The sequence below is a fragment of the Cuculus canorus genome, chromosome Z, assembly GCF_017976375.1.
Source record: "Cuculus canorus isolate bCucCan1 chromosome Z, bCucCan1.pri, whole genome shotgun sequence".
Lineage (NCBI taxonomy): Eukaryota > Metazoa > Chordata > Aves > Cuculiformes > Cuculidae > Cuculus > Cuculus canorus.
This window is the reverse complement of record NC_071441.1, coordinates 67,805,244-67,818,233: the sequence shown is the minus strand read 5'-3', so window position 1 is coordinate 67,818,233 and position 12,990 is coordinate 67,805,244. Positions and strand designations below refer to the sequence as shown.

The following is a 12,990-nucleotide window of genomic DNA, read 5'->3' as shown; positions in this document are numbered from 1 at the left end:
GCACAGACTCTCCAAGCAGAGGGCTTTTGCTCTTCCTTTACTAGGAAGACGTTAAAAGGCAGTAATAGAAAATCAATCTAATCCTTGACAACTGTGGTTCATCTTATTTTGGATGCATCAGCATTATGAGAGTTGTAAATTGGAAGCATCTCTAATAGGAAGAGAGACTGAGTGGACTTGGCGAGCAGGATTGAAATAAATCATTCTGCCACGTTCTCATTTCTAATACGGGGAGGGGGATCAGATGCACACACAGATGCCAGTTGTCTGAAGTGTTAACACTTCAACAGCCTTGGTACCTATTAAAGGTTCTTTGCCAAAATTCAGCACTATTTGCTAGAAATTAATCCATGGATAGTAGACTGACAATCAAGGAAAAAATATCCATGGATTAAGGATATGGTGAAAGTCCTGTTCTCTGCCTGAAAAATAGCACTGGATATAACTGTAAAAAGTGTGCTGCCAGGAAGCAGTTCCCTATTAATGCCTTAAATATATGGCCTTGGTGACCCTAAAAGCTCTTCTCTGGAGGAAACTGTTTGCAGATGAAATCTGCTGAGGAAAAGTGAGAGACTTGCAGAACTCCGCGATCTTTTCAAGATAAAACACAGCAGTTGCTGCAGAATATCTGTACACTGTTCCACTCTTGCTGCCGCTAAGCTCTTTAAAAGTCAGCAGGTTATAAAGCCAAACGGAAATGTGCTAAGGCTGATGGCTCCCACACTCTTCACTTTACTTTTTCTAAAACAGGTTTTCAAAGTATAACTCTGGCCAACACATTTCCATGTCACTTTCAAGTGCTCTTAAATGTTTCTCTTTACCAAGAAAGCACCTGATCAGAACTGCGCAGGTTCCACTGAAGGGAAGAAGGCATACGTTATAAGCTATTGGGAATGAGGGACTTTTGGTGCTTGGTTGGCTTTCTTTGTCCTCCAACATGTTTGAGCTGTTGTAGTTCACTTTTGTTTTTTTCCTCTGTCACAAGCTCCACCTTTCTTTCGCATACGTAAAGTTCTCTTTTATGGTGGTAAGATCTCTCCTGCTTTCTTTTACTTTTCTATAGCTTTATCGCCTTGGTGTCAAGTCTCTCCTCTACTACTTAGATGGCTCAGTAGTCCTAGTAGCAGTCCTTGGGCTTATGCTTCTGTGGTTGCTTTGTGTATTCCTCTTCTGCACTTAGTGTTTTAAATGTCCTAAAAAAACCAAGAAGCGTCTTGAATTCCTTGCTTCTAGTGCACTGCTTAATTAAGGAAATAAATCTGTTTGGAGTCCTTTTTGAAGTCAGACCTTCCCCCTGCAGGAACGGCGCTTTCCGCATGCAGGAACACCACCTGGGTGGCAGCACATATCAAAGTTAATGAAGTTATAATTGTCCATTGATTTCCTCACTCTCGCAGGGAGCTAAGCAGGCATGGTTATTGCTGTGTTTGTTTCCAGTTTTAGGTCTGCCGAGAGAGCTTTGCATTTTCTTCTGCATTTGTTCTGGAGAGACTTCAGCAGTTCAAACAGTGAGAATATGCGTACTTCCTTTGTGCTGAAGAAAGACACCAGATTTATTAATGTGAAACAGGAGTAGCCTTTCCTTGGCTTCAATACAAACAACTTCACTGTGGAGAATAATGGGTCACGGTCCTTGCGAAGTGGTAGCACATGTAATTTGTCCATTGAATTGTCACCCCCGGGGACTGTTTTTCTCAGATATTGGGCATTTTAATTTCTTTAAAACAATGATTGGGTTCTGTATTTTGAGACGGCATCTGTGTGGTTCTGCTACCTGTGAATTAGAAGGAAATCTGTATTACACTGTTACAGAGGACGTCAAACGTTTAACTCACTGGAGTGTTGCACTGCTTGGGAGTTGACAAGTCTTATGGATTAATTATGCATGAATAGTTCTTTGGTTTTTGTGTTTTCAGTTGGAAAATTCATAATTTATTTGGCCTTTCTTCTTGTGCATGCTGTTGAAGTTTCAAGAGAGATGTGGAAGTTTCTTAATGTTTTAGAATAGTTGCAAAAATTCACATTTATAGGAAAATAGATGATGATATTTTAAGATAAGATTGTCTGTTAGGTAACTGATTAGAAAACTGGGGCATTTTACAACATAAAGACCTATCTTCTGCTGATGAATATCTGTAGCATGTATTGCTCACATGTGCGCATATTTACCCGGTTACTGGATACTTGTACCGAAGCCCTAGATTGAAGCCATTCAAAGTTAAGAGAAAGGTTTCCACTTTTTAACATAGGTAAATTCTGTCTACACATCAGCACTAACAAAGTAAACACATAAAATGTAGGAAGATGAGTCTGAAGTCAAGTTTTGTAGGAAGAAAAATATCTGAATCTTGATCAGGTATGTTTTAGTCTCATATCTCAGAGTGTAGTCTTGAATGAGTAGCATGAACAAAGAAGCCTGGCGGAAGGTTTATTTATGCTGCTGAAGCTTGGCAGAAGAAGGAGATGGATATGGTCAGGTGGCACTAGGGAGCAGAGGTGCAGAATTGGTGAGCTGATCGTTCAGGATCACGGTGCAGACAAAGCCCACTGCTGAGTCCTCTTAGTATCATGGAAAAGGAATTAATTTTGTCCTTCTCAAGGAAGATTTTGAAGAAAAGCAGTGCAGTAGAAGGAGTTGCCTATGTAAACACATGAGAGGTGGCTTGGGAGAAAGTGTTGAGATACTTTTGGGAGAAGTTAACAAGTAGCTTAAAAACAGGGATTGTAGGCTGACCAGAGGTGGGAGTCAACTGCTGAAAGATGGTGGTGTGGATGTAGGCTGTGAAGGACTTTGAGAGCATGGAGCATACACTTCTCATGAGAGAGGAGGAGCAGAGTTCTAGGGAGATGATCTGTGCAGAAACGTAGGTCTGAGTATGGTGAGTGCTTTAGCAGCACAGCTGTGTGGGAAGGGCCCTGTTGTGGATGTGTGTTATATAGGAAAGAACTGCATTGTCTCAATATAGTCTGGGTACAAAAACATGATGAAAGCTGGCAGGAGGAGAAGGAGGCTCAGTAACAGCCAGATATCCATGTGTCACTTCAGTGGAGTGTGCTCAGGAAGGCAGTACAAGTAAGAGAACAGCTGCTTTCTGAAGAAGTGTTATGCATTTCTTCAAATTCCTCCAAAGTACCAGGGAAGGCCTCAGCTCCTGTGTAGCTCATTTGAACTTGCTTGTGAGTCACAATTTTAAACTCTAAAGAACTTGATTCTTTGTGCTCTTGTCTTTTAGTGCACGTAGTGTAATGTTGGTATTTCCTTTGTTTATATCCAAGAATGAACAGGCTTACTGTCCTTGATTTGTTTCCTGCAAAGATGAAATCTGGACTGTCATATGTTAAATAGAAAGGCCATAGGAGATTTATCTATTTTTATTGATTTCACAACCAAAAAGTCTTTAACAAATGAAAGTGTTAATTGGAGCTACAGAAATAAACTCCAGAGCCCTGACAGTCAACCACTAAGAATGCCTGCCTGTTGCTAAAATACAATGTTATGAAGATTTTGTGGCTTTATAGGTGCTTCATCCTCAAAACCATTGCATACTGTGGACGTGCTTTAGAAGACCCTCCTCTGCGTGATGGAGTGACAGTGGTAAATTCAGACCTAACTGCTTTTTTTTTTTCCTTCTTTACAGAGCACGAGAAACACAGGCTGTGTAAAAGTGCAGACTATATGAATTTACACTTCAAAGTGAAGTGGCTGTACAATGAATATGTTCGTGATCTGCCTGCCTTCAAGGGAAAAGTGCCTGAATATCCAGCGTGAGTGCATTATGTCTCCTGTAGTAAATCCTGCCATGGATCTCTTTGTGTTACCTTGAGAGTAGCTGTTTGGTACTCCTGTGACTGTCTTCATGATATGTCACTTCTTCACTTCTGATTTCCTGTGATTCTGTACATGTTTGTCCCTCTGGTGAGGGGAACAAACTTCTGTGCCACTATCCCTGACACAATTCAATCCGTTATTGTACAGTAAGAACTCAAGTGCGTTAGCAATGGCATGGACAGTGTATAAGCCACTTTATGCCTGCAGTGTGGGCTTTGGTCAATTCTTGAACAGCAGGCTTCTGGATATGTGCTCACAGTCTTGTGTTAATAGATACAGCCTTACCTGTGTGTACTGTGTGTATGTCTGTATGTGTGTGCATGAATGTCATATATATATACACACAGAAGAGTTTATAAGTAAAGGTAATGCCTTCTTTTTGTTCTAAGACCATGTGATTTAGCTGGAAACATCAGATAAGATGTCACTCTTGAGCTCTAAGCAATTTTTTTGTAACTTTTATTTAACTTTAAAAGAGCAGAAGTAGATTTCAGACCTGAGTAAGGTTTATGAGTCCCAAAAGCTGTCTGAGCAACCTGCAGAGAATACTGTAGCTACAGTCCCACGCTTTGCCTAAGGCGAGAGCTGATGTTTTGTTCCTGACCAGAGTTTAACTGGTTTTCAGAGGCTATACATCTCCTTCAAGCAGCTTTTTTCCCTGTGCTTCACTCTTACACCCCCACTGGGTTTTGGGGGGTTTTACACACTCTGCTTTTCCCCCCTTCACATCCTTCTTGCTTCAGTTTGAGCTTGTTGTATCCTGTCCTGCCAGCCTGGACAAATCGATCCTGTTTTACAAGACTATCATGCTTTTCTCATGTCCTTTTCTGCTAGTTCCCATTTGTTCCCAGCTTTCCTTCTAGATAAGGTTTACTTGTCTCTTTCCAGCTGCTCTGTGTCTGGACATATAACACCCAGACTTAAATAATGATATTTCATTTAGTCCTTGCACTGCATTGTCTCGCAAACAGTGCTGCTGCTTTTGCATGCTGGGATGTTAGCAGCTTTGTTTGTTTGTTTTTTTCCTTCAGTGGTTTGGTTGAGTAGTGATGCTTCCAGTAGGCCACATGTCAACCTCCAGGCACCTTCAACAGTGTCCTGACTGTTCTTCCCATCCTGTATGACTGTTCACTGCTGTCTAAATGCAGCACTTCACACTTGCCCCTCTTGAAAAAAAACATCTTGCTTGGACCATGTTTCCAGTTTGGCATTTCGAATTATCTTCCCATCCTGTGGTGCACACAGTCCCTCAAGCCTGGTGCTAGCTGCATGCTAATAAGACCTGAGGCAGTCAGCGAAATCCGTTGGCTTGAGCTGTTGGCCATACTTAAGAAATCAGGTCAGTGAGAGGTATTAGCTCAGTGAGCAGGGTGCTGGAGTGACAATCTCAGAAGCCCTTTTCTCTTTTCTGTGCCTCCAAGTCAGTGCAGTCTCAGACAAGCCATCAGATACTCTTAATCTCTCTTTTTCTCATGTGTAATCAGAATAATGATGCTCAGTTTCATTCATGCAGTCTTTTGCAGACTGTTCTGCTCTGCTAGCCTTTGTGGTAGAGCTTTAGTGCTCATGTATGTTTTCAGCCACTGGCTTTGTTACTCCGCTCTTGTATTTTAGTACAGTAGCCACATTGTCAGACACAGGTGGTATTTATTTCAACCATAACCTTCATCTGTCATGAAATATCCCCTTGGTATCAATTACAGCAATGTGCTCTTGTGCTTTGATTTGTTTCTTCACAAGTATTTTTAGTCTTGAAGCTTTCTTAAGCAAAAGAGTCCACATATCAGGTTTGCACATCAATAAAGTCTTCAGATGAAACTAAATTGCTGCTATCCAGAGGACAGCCGAATTGTCTGTACACTTGACAGAGATGAGGCTATCTACAAACTCACTTTTCATGCTTCAACTATGAGAAACCATGTTTCTGATAGCCTTGAGAGACAGTTGAATAAAGTGAAAGCTCCAAAGTATTGAAGTTGCAGTTTTTACGCTCCCTTTATTTTCTGAAACTGAAGCAGCAACATAGCTGCTAGTGAATCTTCAAAACTTCCTCTTTTCACTTCTTAGCTGCCAGCTAAAAGCTGTGAACTGTCATTTTCCTCATCTTTTTAGATGTATAAAGAAGTGTACTATGATTTGGTTTAATCCTGATGTTAGCATGCTGCTAGTATTGTAGCTGTACTGGAGACCTAACCTCTTCTCTGGTGGGGGAAGATATTCCTTCCTTTGAAATCCTGTCTTATTCTTCTGGCTCACTTCATCAAACATAGTGTTTATTCTTTTGCTCATTAAAACCCTGCCTGCCTTCTTGCCTCTGTGCTTGTGTAGGCCCACAGGATGTTCACTGGGTACCCATGTGCATCAAAACAGCAAATGAACAAGATTAATGCACCTGTAAAGTCTGGAGACCACAGGAACTGGACTCATGGCCAAGCTGAAATCCCAGCCTTTTGTCTTACACTGCTGTTGTGCAACCAAGAGATGTAAGATTTCAGTTGGTCACAAAGCACCGTTCCTTCTCCTAGCATGCAGGACTGATTTATATTCAGTCCAAACCTCATTTGGAGAGGTTGTCTGTGCCATCTTGAGTCACGCTGTGCTGATCCCTGCGAGCAAAGAGTCCCTGAAGCAGCACCATGAGCCTCTGCCTTGTGTGATGGTGCATAAATAGTTATGGCATTTTCTTTTAGATCAATAATTGAAGCAGACAAGAAAGAAGATATTTGTCATATAACAACATTTTGAAGTTATTTCGGCATGAAATCAAATTATTTTTATTAGTTTCTGAGCTAGATAATTTTGAATATCTTTTTGGATGTATTACTTTTGTACTACTTGGAGTCCCCCCTCACTTGCTCAGCAGCCCAAGATCTGGTAGTAAAACACTGTAAGGGGAATTTTGCCTAAAATAACAGAATCACACGGAATCATTTAGGTCAGAAAAGACCTTGAGGATCATCAAGTCCAACTGTAAACTTAACACTGCCAAGTTCACACTGAACCGTGTCCCTAAGCACCACGTCTAGTTTTTGTGTTACAGCTCAAAGCAGGCTTTGGTCTTGAGGTCCCAGGGACTGGAAGTATTTGTAGATGATTTGTATCTCTTGTGTTATCCTGCCAGCCAGTAAGGGACAAAGTTGAGTTGGGCTGGGCAAATGTAGTTACAGAATTTCCTGATGTGACCTGAGTGATTGACTTTGCACTTAAACATTTTGTTAGACCTCCTTTTGGAGGTAATGCTTTTCTTTGTAATGTGAGGGGAAGCAAGCACACCGCCAGCACCACCAGCCACTCAGCAGTACCTTTTTCCTTGCCACCTTTGTTTAGACAACTTGGTAAGACAGTGAAATACCTACAGACTTGATTTTATATATCAGCATATGGTAGACATAAAAATGGGCAATGACTCTTCTCAACAGTGAATGGCCCTTTCTTGTGAATGTGGTGCAATAACTAAGGATGAATGATAATCAGGAAGTTGCTCTGCTTCTCAGAGTGAAAATTGTGGCTTCTGACACAAACGAGTAATCCTCGCTGTTCCTCACCTATGACTTGTGAAGCAGTCAGGAATTGTAGCCTGGGAACTGCGAAACACGTGGGAGATCTGTTTCCTTGTAAGCTACCTGAGTTCTCTTCCAAGGATTGAGCTGTCACTTTAAAATACAGTATTATAGTTTAAAACAAAATGTTGAAAGCTTGAGAAACTTGCAGCAGACTCTTAAAATATGCTGACTTTGAGGACCCTGATGTGCCATTCAAAAGGGATTTTTCCAGACTACAGGAAATCTATGTGTCTGTGATAATGTTCCACTGTTGCTGTCTATATTAAATAGGACTGCATGGACAGGTTGCTGTTGGCGTTTAACACAGTGTCAGTTACTGTTTCCAATATTAGCATTGATGTGCTTTATGTTTCAGAGTGTGGAGAGTATTTAAGACCATCTCATATGCTCTGTCTGTGAATTTACTCTTGATCTCCTTCTCATGTCTGGCACATGCTTTCATGTTCTTTGCAAACTCAGCCCATAATTAGCACAATTTCTATGAACACAGCTGCCTGTTCAGAGGGGGTTGTACTCTGTGAAGCACATAAAATAGTCTTTTGTATAGACTGAAATCACACATGGACACTTTTTTCCCCTTAGTTGCTTCAGCTGTGGTGTGTTGGCATGTGCACACTACAAATTCTAGAGAGACAGTTAAAAAAGCTGAAAGTGCTATATTGTTGACTAAACACAGACAAATACACACAGACCTTTTTGTACCATGTCAGTATGTTCCACAGAGCAGAGAACAAAGAGATGACCTGTAAGAATTCATCACGAAAGCTGCTTCTCACCTTGCCTATTAGGCCAAGGTGGAGTTTTGTAGAAGCCTTTTGTTCAGTGCAGGAGGTGGCTTTAGATACCACCTCACATAAGGCACCTCCCTTAGACACAGCAATCTGATACAATTTTAGGAGCTTCTTGGATTCTGCTGTACCATTTAGTTTATCCTCCTAAGTGAAGACAAGGAACAGAGACAAACTTTGCTGTCCTGCCTCTAGGACCTGTCTGGTTTAGGGACTTGATCAGTTCTCCAAGGCTGATGCTCCAGCACTTAGTGTGAACTAAGTTTGTGCTTCTTTACAAGAAAACAATGAAGAGCTGCTTACAGGGCTGGCCAGCTTCCTGCAAGCCCTAGCAGATGTGTCATTCTATCACCAGGAGTTAATCTTATCAAGCGTCTTCATGGTGAGATCAGCAGCCTGTAGAAATAGGTGGGTGGAATCTAGGGAAGGCTTGGGGACAGAGAGAGGAGGATTAAAGAGGAGGAAACTTCTAGCTTTGACTCGCCCTCCTGACACTCCAGAAATATATCTGTCTCTGCAGATAAATTGGCTGAAGGACCCTGGAAAGCAGGCACTTCTTATCCTCCCTTTATATTAATTTGCAGCTCTCCTGTGAGAGATGGTAGACCCAAACAGGCAGCAGGACAGTGTGCCATCTCTCTTAGCCTGCACAGACAGTGGCATTGGAGGTCTCCTTTCTACTGTGCAGCACATGGGTTAAAGGAGAAGAAAAAGACAAAGTGCTCTGAGATGATGCAATGTTAACAGAGGTGCTCAAGTGGAAAAAATAGGAAGGTATGATGGAAGAGGAAAGAGAAGGGCAAAGGACAAAGCCAGCACAGACCCAACAGTCTGCAGAGGCTGGGCTGGACTGTGTCCTGCTTGTCCAGAACAGGTAATGGTACAGCCTCTGCTCATTAATAGCTTGTGTATGGGTAGGAGTAATTTGGGGGATGTTGGGGAACTTCGAACATATGGCTAACAGCATTCAGAATTCTAACAGTGGCATACCTTTACAAGGCTTGCTGAAACAGCGGTGCTGCGCGAGTCTGGATGGGATACTTTGTTTATTGCTGTGACTTGCTGACTTTCTTGTCCCTCCTACAGGTGGTTTGAGCAGTTTGTGATGCAGTGGCTGGATGAAAACGAAGATGTTTCTTTAGAATTCCTGCATGGTGCTCTGGAGAGAGATAAAAAAGATGGGGTATGTAGGTCACACTTAGTGGAAGACTTGGCACTGCATCCTTCAGTGCCCAGAATCAAACAACACCACTCTAAGTTCAGCTGTCATACAAATGGAGGAAGCAGCCCTTTTTGCATGCAAAACAACTGGGAAATTCATTTGTTTTAGAGCTTTTTCTCTACAGGTCACTGAGAGTTGTTTAATAGCAAGATGCATATCATTCACTCGTGTCTGTTCCGTTCTGCTGCTGTTAATCTGTCAACTAGCAGCCTGGTGCTCTCTCATCTCTCTGTGCTCATGAGATGTAATTGAAATATAAGGTGTTTTGCATCTGCTTAGTCATGCAGTGAGAATGTGACCTTAAGCCATTGGCAGAGTAATCTTATTCTTAATTTGATAAATATTTGTGATGGAAAGCAATAGCCTTCCCTTTTGTTCAGTGTCTGTTGGCACTATAGTCTGTGATGCTAGTGTAAGCATTCTCTTTAATATCTAGATTTTAAGAAATATCTACAAAAAGCTCTTCACTCTCTCTTCCTTTTCTCATTAAGTGACAGGCAAGCTGTGCATTTCATTAAGGGTCTCTGCATCACACTGCATTTCCTTGGTGCTTATTGTGTCATAGGTGGTGAAGGACAGTAAATCTGTGACTGAGTGGAATTGTCTCTATTCCTCCTCAGTGCCTTTTGGAAAGTTTTTAACTAATTCTGAGGAAGATGGGATTTTTAGTAAAGTTGTCCTGGTTCCACTATGACAGGTGATGGGGATGTCCATTAAACGGATGTGTATCAGATCTTCCAATTTTCTCTGTATTTCTGTTTTAGTTCCAGCAAACATCAGAGCATGCCCTGTTCTCTTGCTCAGTGGTGGATGTCTTCACCCAGCTCAATCAGAGCTTTGAGATTATTAAGAAGCTGGAGTGCCCAGACCCCGTCATTGTTGCTCATTATAATAGAAGGTTTGCTAAGGTAACACCCTCAACATCCAGCTGTTTATTTTCCCTTAGTTGGGATACAAAGCAGCATGATTTTTTATTTTGGTGGAATTCTCCTGGTGTGATAGAGGACAGGTAACAGTGCTCACCTCTTGTCTCTGCAGACTATTGGGAAAGTGCTGATGCAGTATGCTGACATCCTCTCCAAGAGCTTCCAGTCCTACTGTTCCAAGGAGAAATTGGTAAGTCACACTGAATTTCTCTTCCGCCTTAAGGAATTGCCTAGCTGTCCTCATAAAACCAAGTTTCTTGCATCGCACCTGCCCAGGCTGATCATAGAATCATAGAATATTTAGGGTTGGAAGGGATCCTAAAGATCATCTAGTTCCAACCCCCCTGCCATGGCCAGGGACATCCCACTAAATCAGGCTGCCCAAGGCCTCATCCAGCCTGGCCTTGAACACCTCCAGGGATAAGGCATCCACAACTTCCCTTGGCAACCTGTTCCATTGCCTTACCATTCTCATGGTGAAGAAATTCTTCCTAATGTCTAGTCTAAATTTGCCACTCTCCAGTTTGTACCCATTCCCCCTCATCCTATCACCACAAGCCATTGTGAATAGCCCCTCTGATGGTGTAAATATTTTTGGTATTGTTTTTTATCATTATTCCTATGCTTTTGTGGATTAAATTCTGTCTTTGACATAAAATAAAACTCAATTCTGAGGGTAATTTGCAGGTTGGAGGCTGTCAGATCCCCTTGAAATTCCAGTCTGTCTGTCTGGGTTGTGTGTCACAGAGGTGATGAAAAAAACCCAACTAAAATATGGGCACAAGTTGCTCTGTAGACCTGGTACTCAGCAGCAGTCTTGGTTTACTCTTGTCTCCACCTAATTATCTTGCTGTTTAATCCTGAATTAAGCAAAATTCTGTGTCTTAAACAAAGCAGTGTCTTACGTTTTTGAACCCTTGGTGTGTCCCATGCTATTTTTACTGTCTCTCACAGCTGTACCGGGGAGGTAACTCAAAAACCCATTGCTCAGGCTGACCTTGACCGCTGCTCCCAAGCTTGGTCTGGCAGGACCCAGACATGTCTCTGAATGCAGCTTTGGCTGGCATTTCCCCTCTGATCTGGGGTGTACACCATTCACAGTAATACACTGCAGCATTAAGAGGCTGAAGTTGATACAGCTTGGACATTCGCAGGGCATGGCAGGAGCTGCAGAGCTGGGCCTTGTCCTGACACTGGTATCTTGTCGGCTCGTTCTCTATTTGTGGTGAAGCTGAGGAGGAAAATGCAACAGCAGACATCTTCTTGTTCTGGGGTTTCTGGAACTGTCCGTCCCATTTCAAGCTGGAACAAAAAATAACTTGTCTTTTTTTTAAGTTTGAGTGCTGCAAGCTGTGAATTCTCTACCACTTGTTGGACTCACAGATCTGGTGGTAATTGGGGAAGGCACAGACTGTACCAGTGATGAGAATGTGTTGGCATCCTGAGCAGTAACAAGCATCCTTTTTTGTCTCTTCAGCCCTGCATCCTGATGAATAACATCCAACAGCTGAGGGTGCAGTTAGAGAAGATGTTTGAAGCCATGGGTGGTAAAGAGGTAAGAGTGCTACGAGGCTATTGCACTATTACTAGATTATTTGCATCATACTGGTACTTGAAGACTGCAGTCGTAAGGAGAGTTGGTCTGAGGGGACAGTCAAGTCTGACAACTCTTAACTACATTCATCATATGGAGTGAATGTTTTGAAGCACAGGGATAGCATAGAGAAGGAAAGAAAATACATACTGTTCTCCCATGGGCTGGATGTTGGCATGGCTGGTGGCTTCACAACTCTGAAGACAGACAAATAGGTCTAAGAATTGTTGACATCAAATCATTTGACATGACATATAAATGAAGACAGTACCACTGGCACTAGATGTCCAGTATCTAATACACTGCAGACATGCAAGTAAGAGCTGTGTACTCATGCTTTGTTGGATAATCAATTGTGTCCAAATATACAGATACCTTAGGTTTTGTTCTTTGTTCTGAGATGGCCATTTTTACAGAAATAAGATTTACCTCCCGCAGATTCTGGTTTCTGGTCTGATATAAACTATGTATCTCTTTTTTTTCCCTTCTTTTTTTCATTGCTTTTCAAGATTCAGGAAGATGAAGAAAAGGCTGCTGATTCTGATGTTAGAAAAAAATTATTGCATTCTCTTTGGTTGTGTTGTGGTAGAATCTATGCTATGACCTGTATGCCGAGAGGACAGTCAACTTTGCTGATGGGCAACTCATTTTTTGCCTGTATTGCTGTTTAAAGTTTTTCTTGTGCTCAGTGGCAGAATTCTATGAAGTGGCAAAAATCTCAACAAATAGCTTTACCTCATGAGGCAAGGAAAAGTGCTGTCATTCTTTTGCGTGTGGTCTGAACAATCCCAATTTCAGAGCCCTACATCAAGAATTAGAGTAATCTGTAATAGCAGTGGTAGCTAAATGCTTATTTTTCAGGAAAAATAAACTTGTGGTGAGCTGTTTATGAAGTGGTTTATAATGGTTTAATCCATGTGCACTTTATTTCCCTTAAGGAATCAGTTTGCCACTTTTTTTCCCATAGCAGTGACCATTATGTAGGGTTTCTCTATATTTCAGATTGAAAATACCACCTACAAACTGAAAATACTACCTGATGGTGTGTTAAATAGTAGGAGGGAAAAA

General features: G+C 41.8%; 1 protein-coding gene across 9 annotated transcripts in view; it reads left to right on the top strand.

Annotated features, from left to right (window-relative positions):
- UNC13B (unc-13 homolog B) overlaps window positions 1–12,990 on the top strand; it is a 222,798-nt gene that overhangs the window by 173,822 nt on the left and 35,986 nt on the right. For 5 of the 9 annotated variants that reach the window (XM_054053733.1, XM_054053731.1, XM_054053732.1 and 2 more), the window contains 7 exons: window positions 986–1,027; window positions 3,639–3,765; window positions 9,267–9,363; window positions 10,167–10,310; window positions 10,441–10,518; window positions 11,806–11,883; window positions 12,432–12,467. In XM_054053733.1, coding sequence (XP_053909708.1) covers window positions 986–1,027; window positions 3,639–3,765; window positions 9,267–9,363; window positions 10,167–10,310; window positions 10,441–10,518; window positions 11,806–11,883; window positions 12,432–12,467 — 602 coding nt within the window. The remainder of the gene's footprint in view (window positions 1–985; window positions 1,028–3,638; window positions 3,766–9,266; window positions 9,364–10,166; window positions 10,311–10,440; window positions 10,519–11,805; window positions 11,884–12,431; window positions 12,468–12,990) is intronic. The other 4 variants (XM_054053734.1, XM_054053738.1, XM_054053740.1 and 1 more) reach the window with 1 other exon arrangement.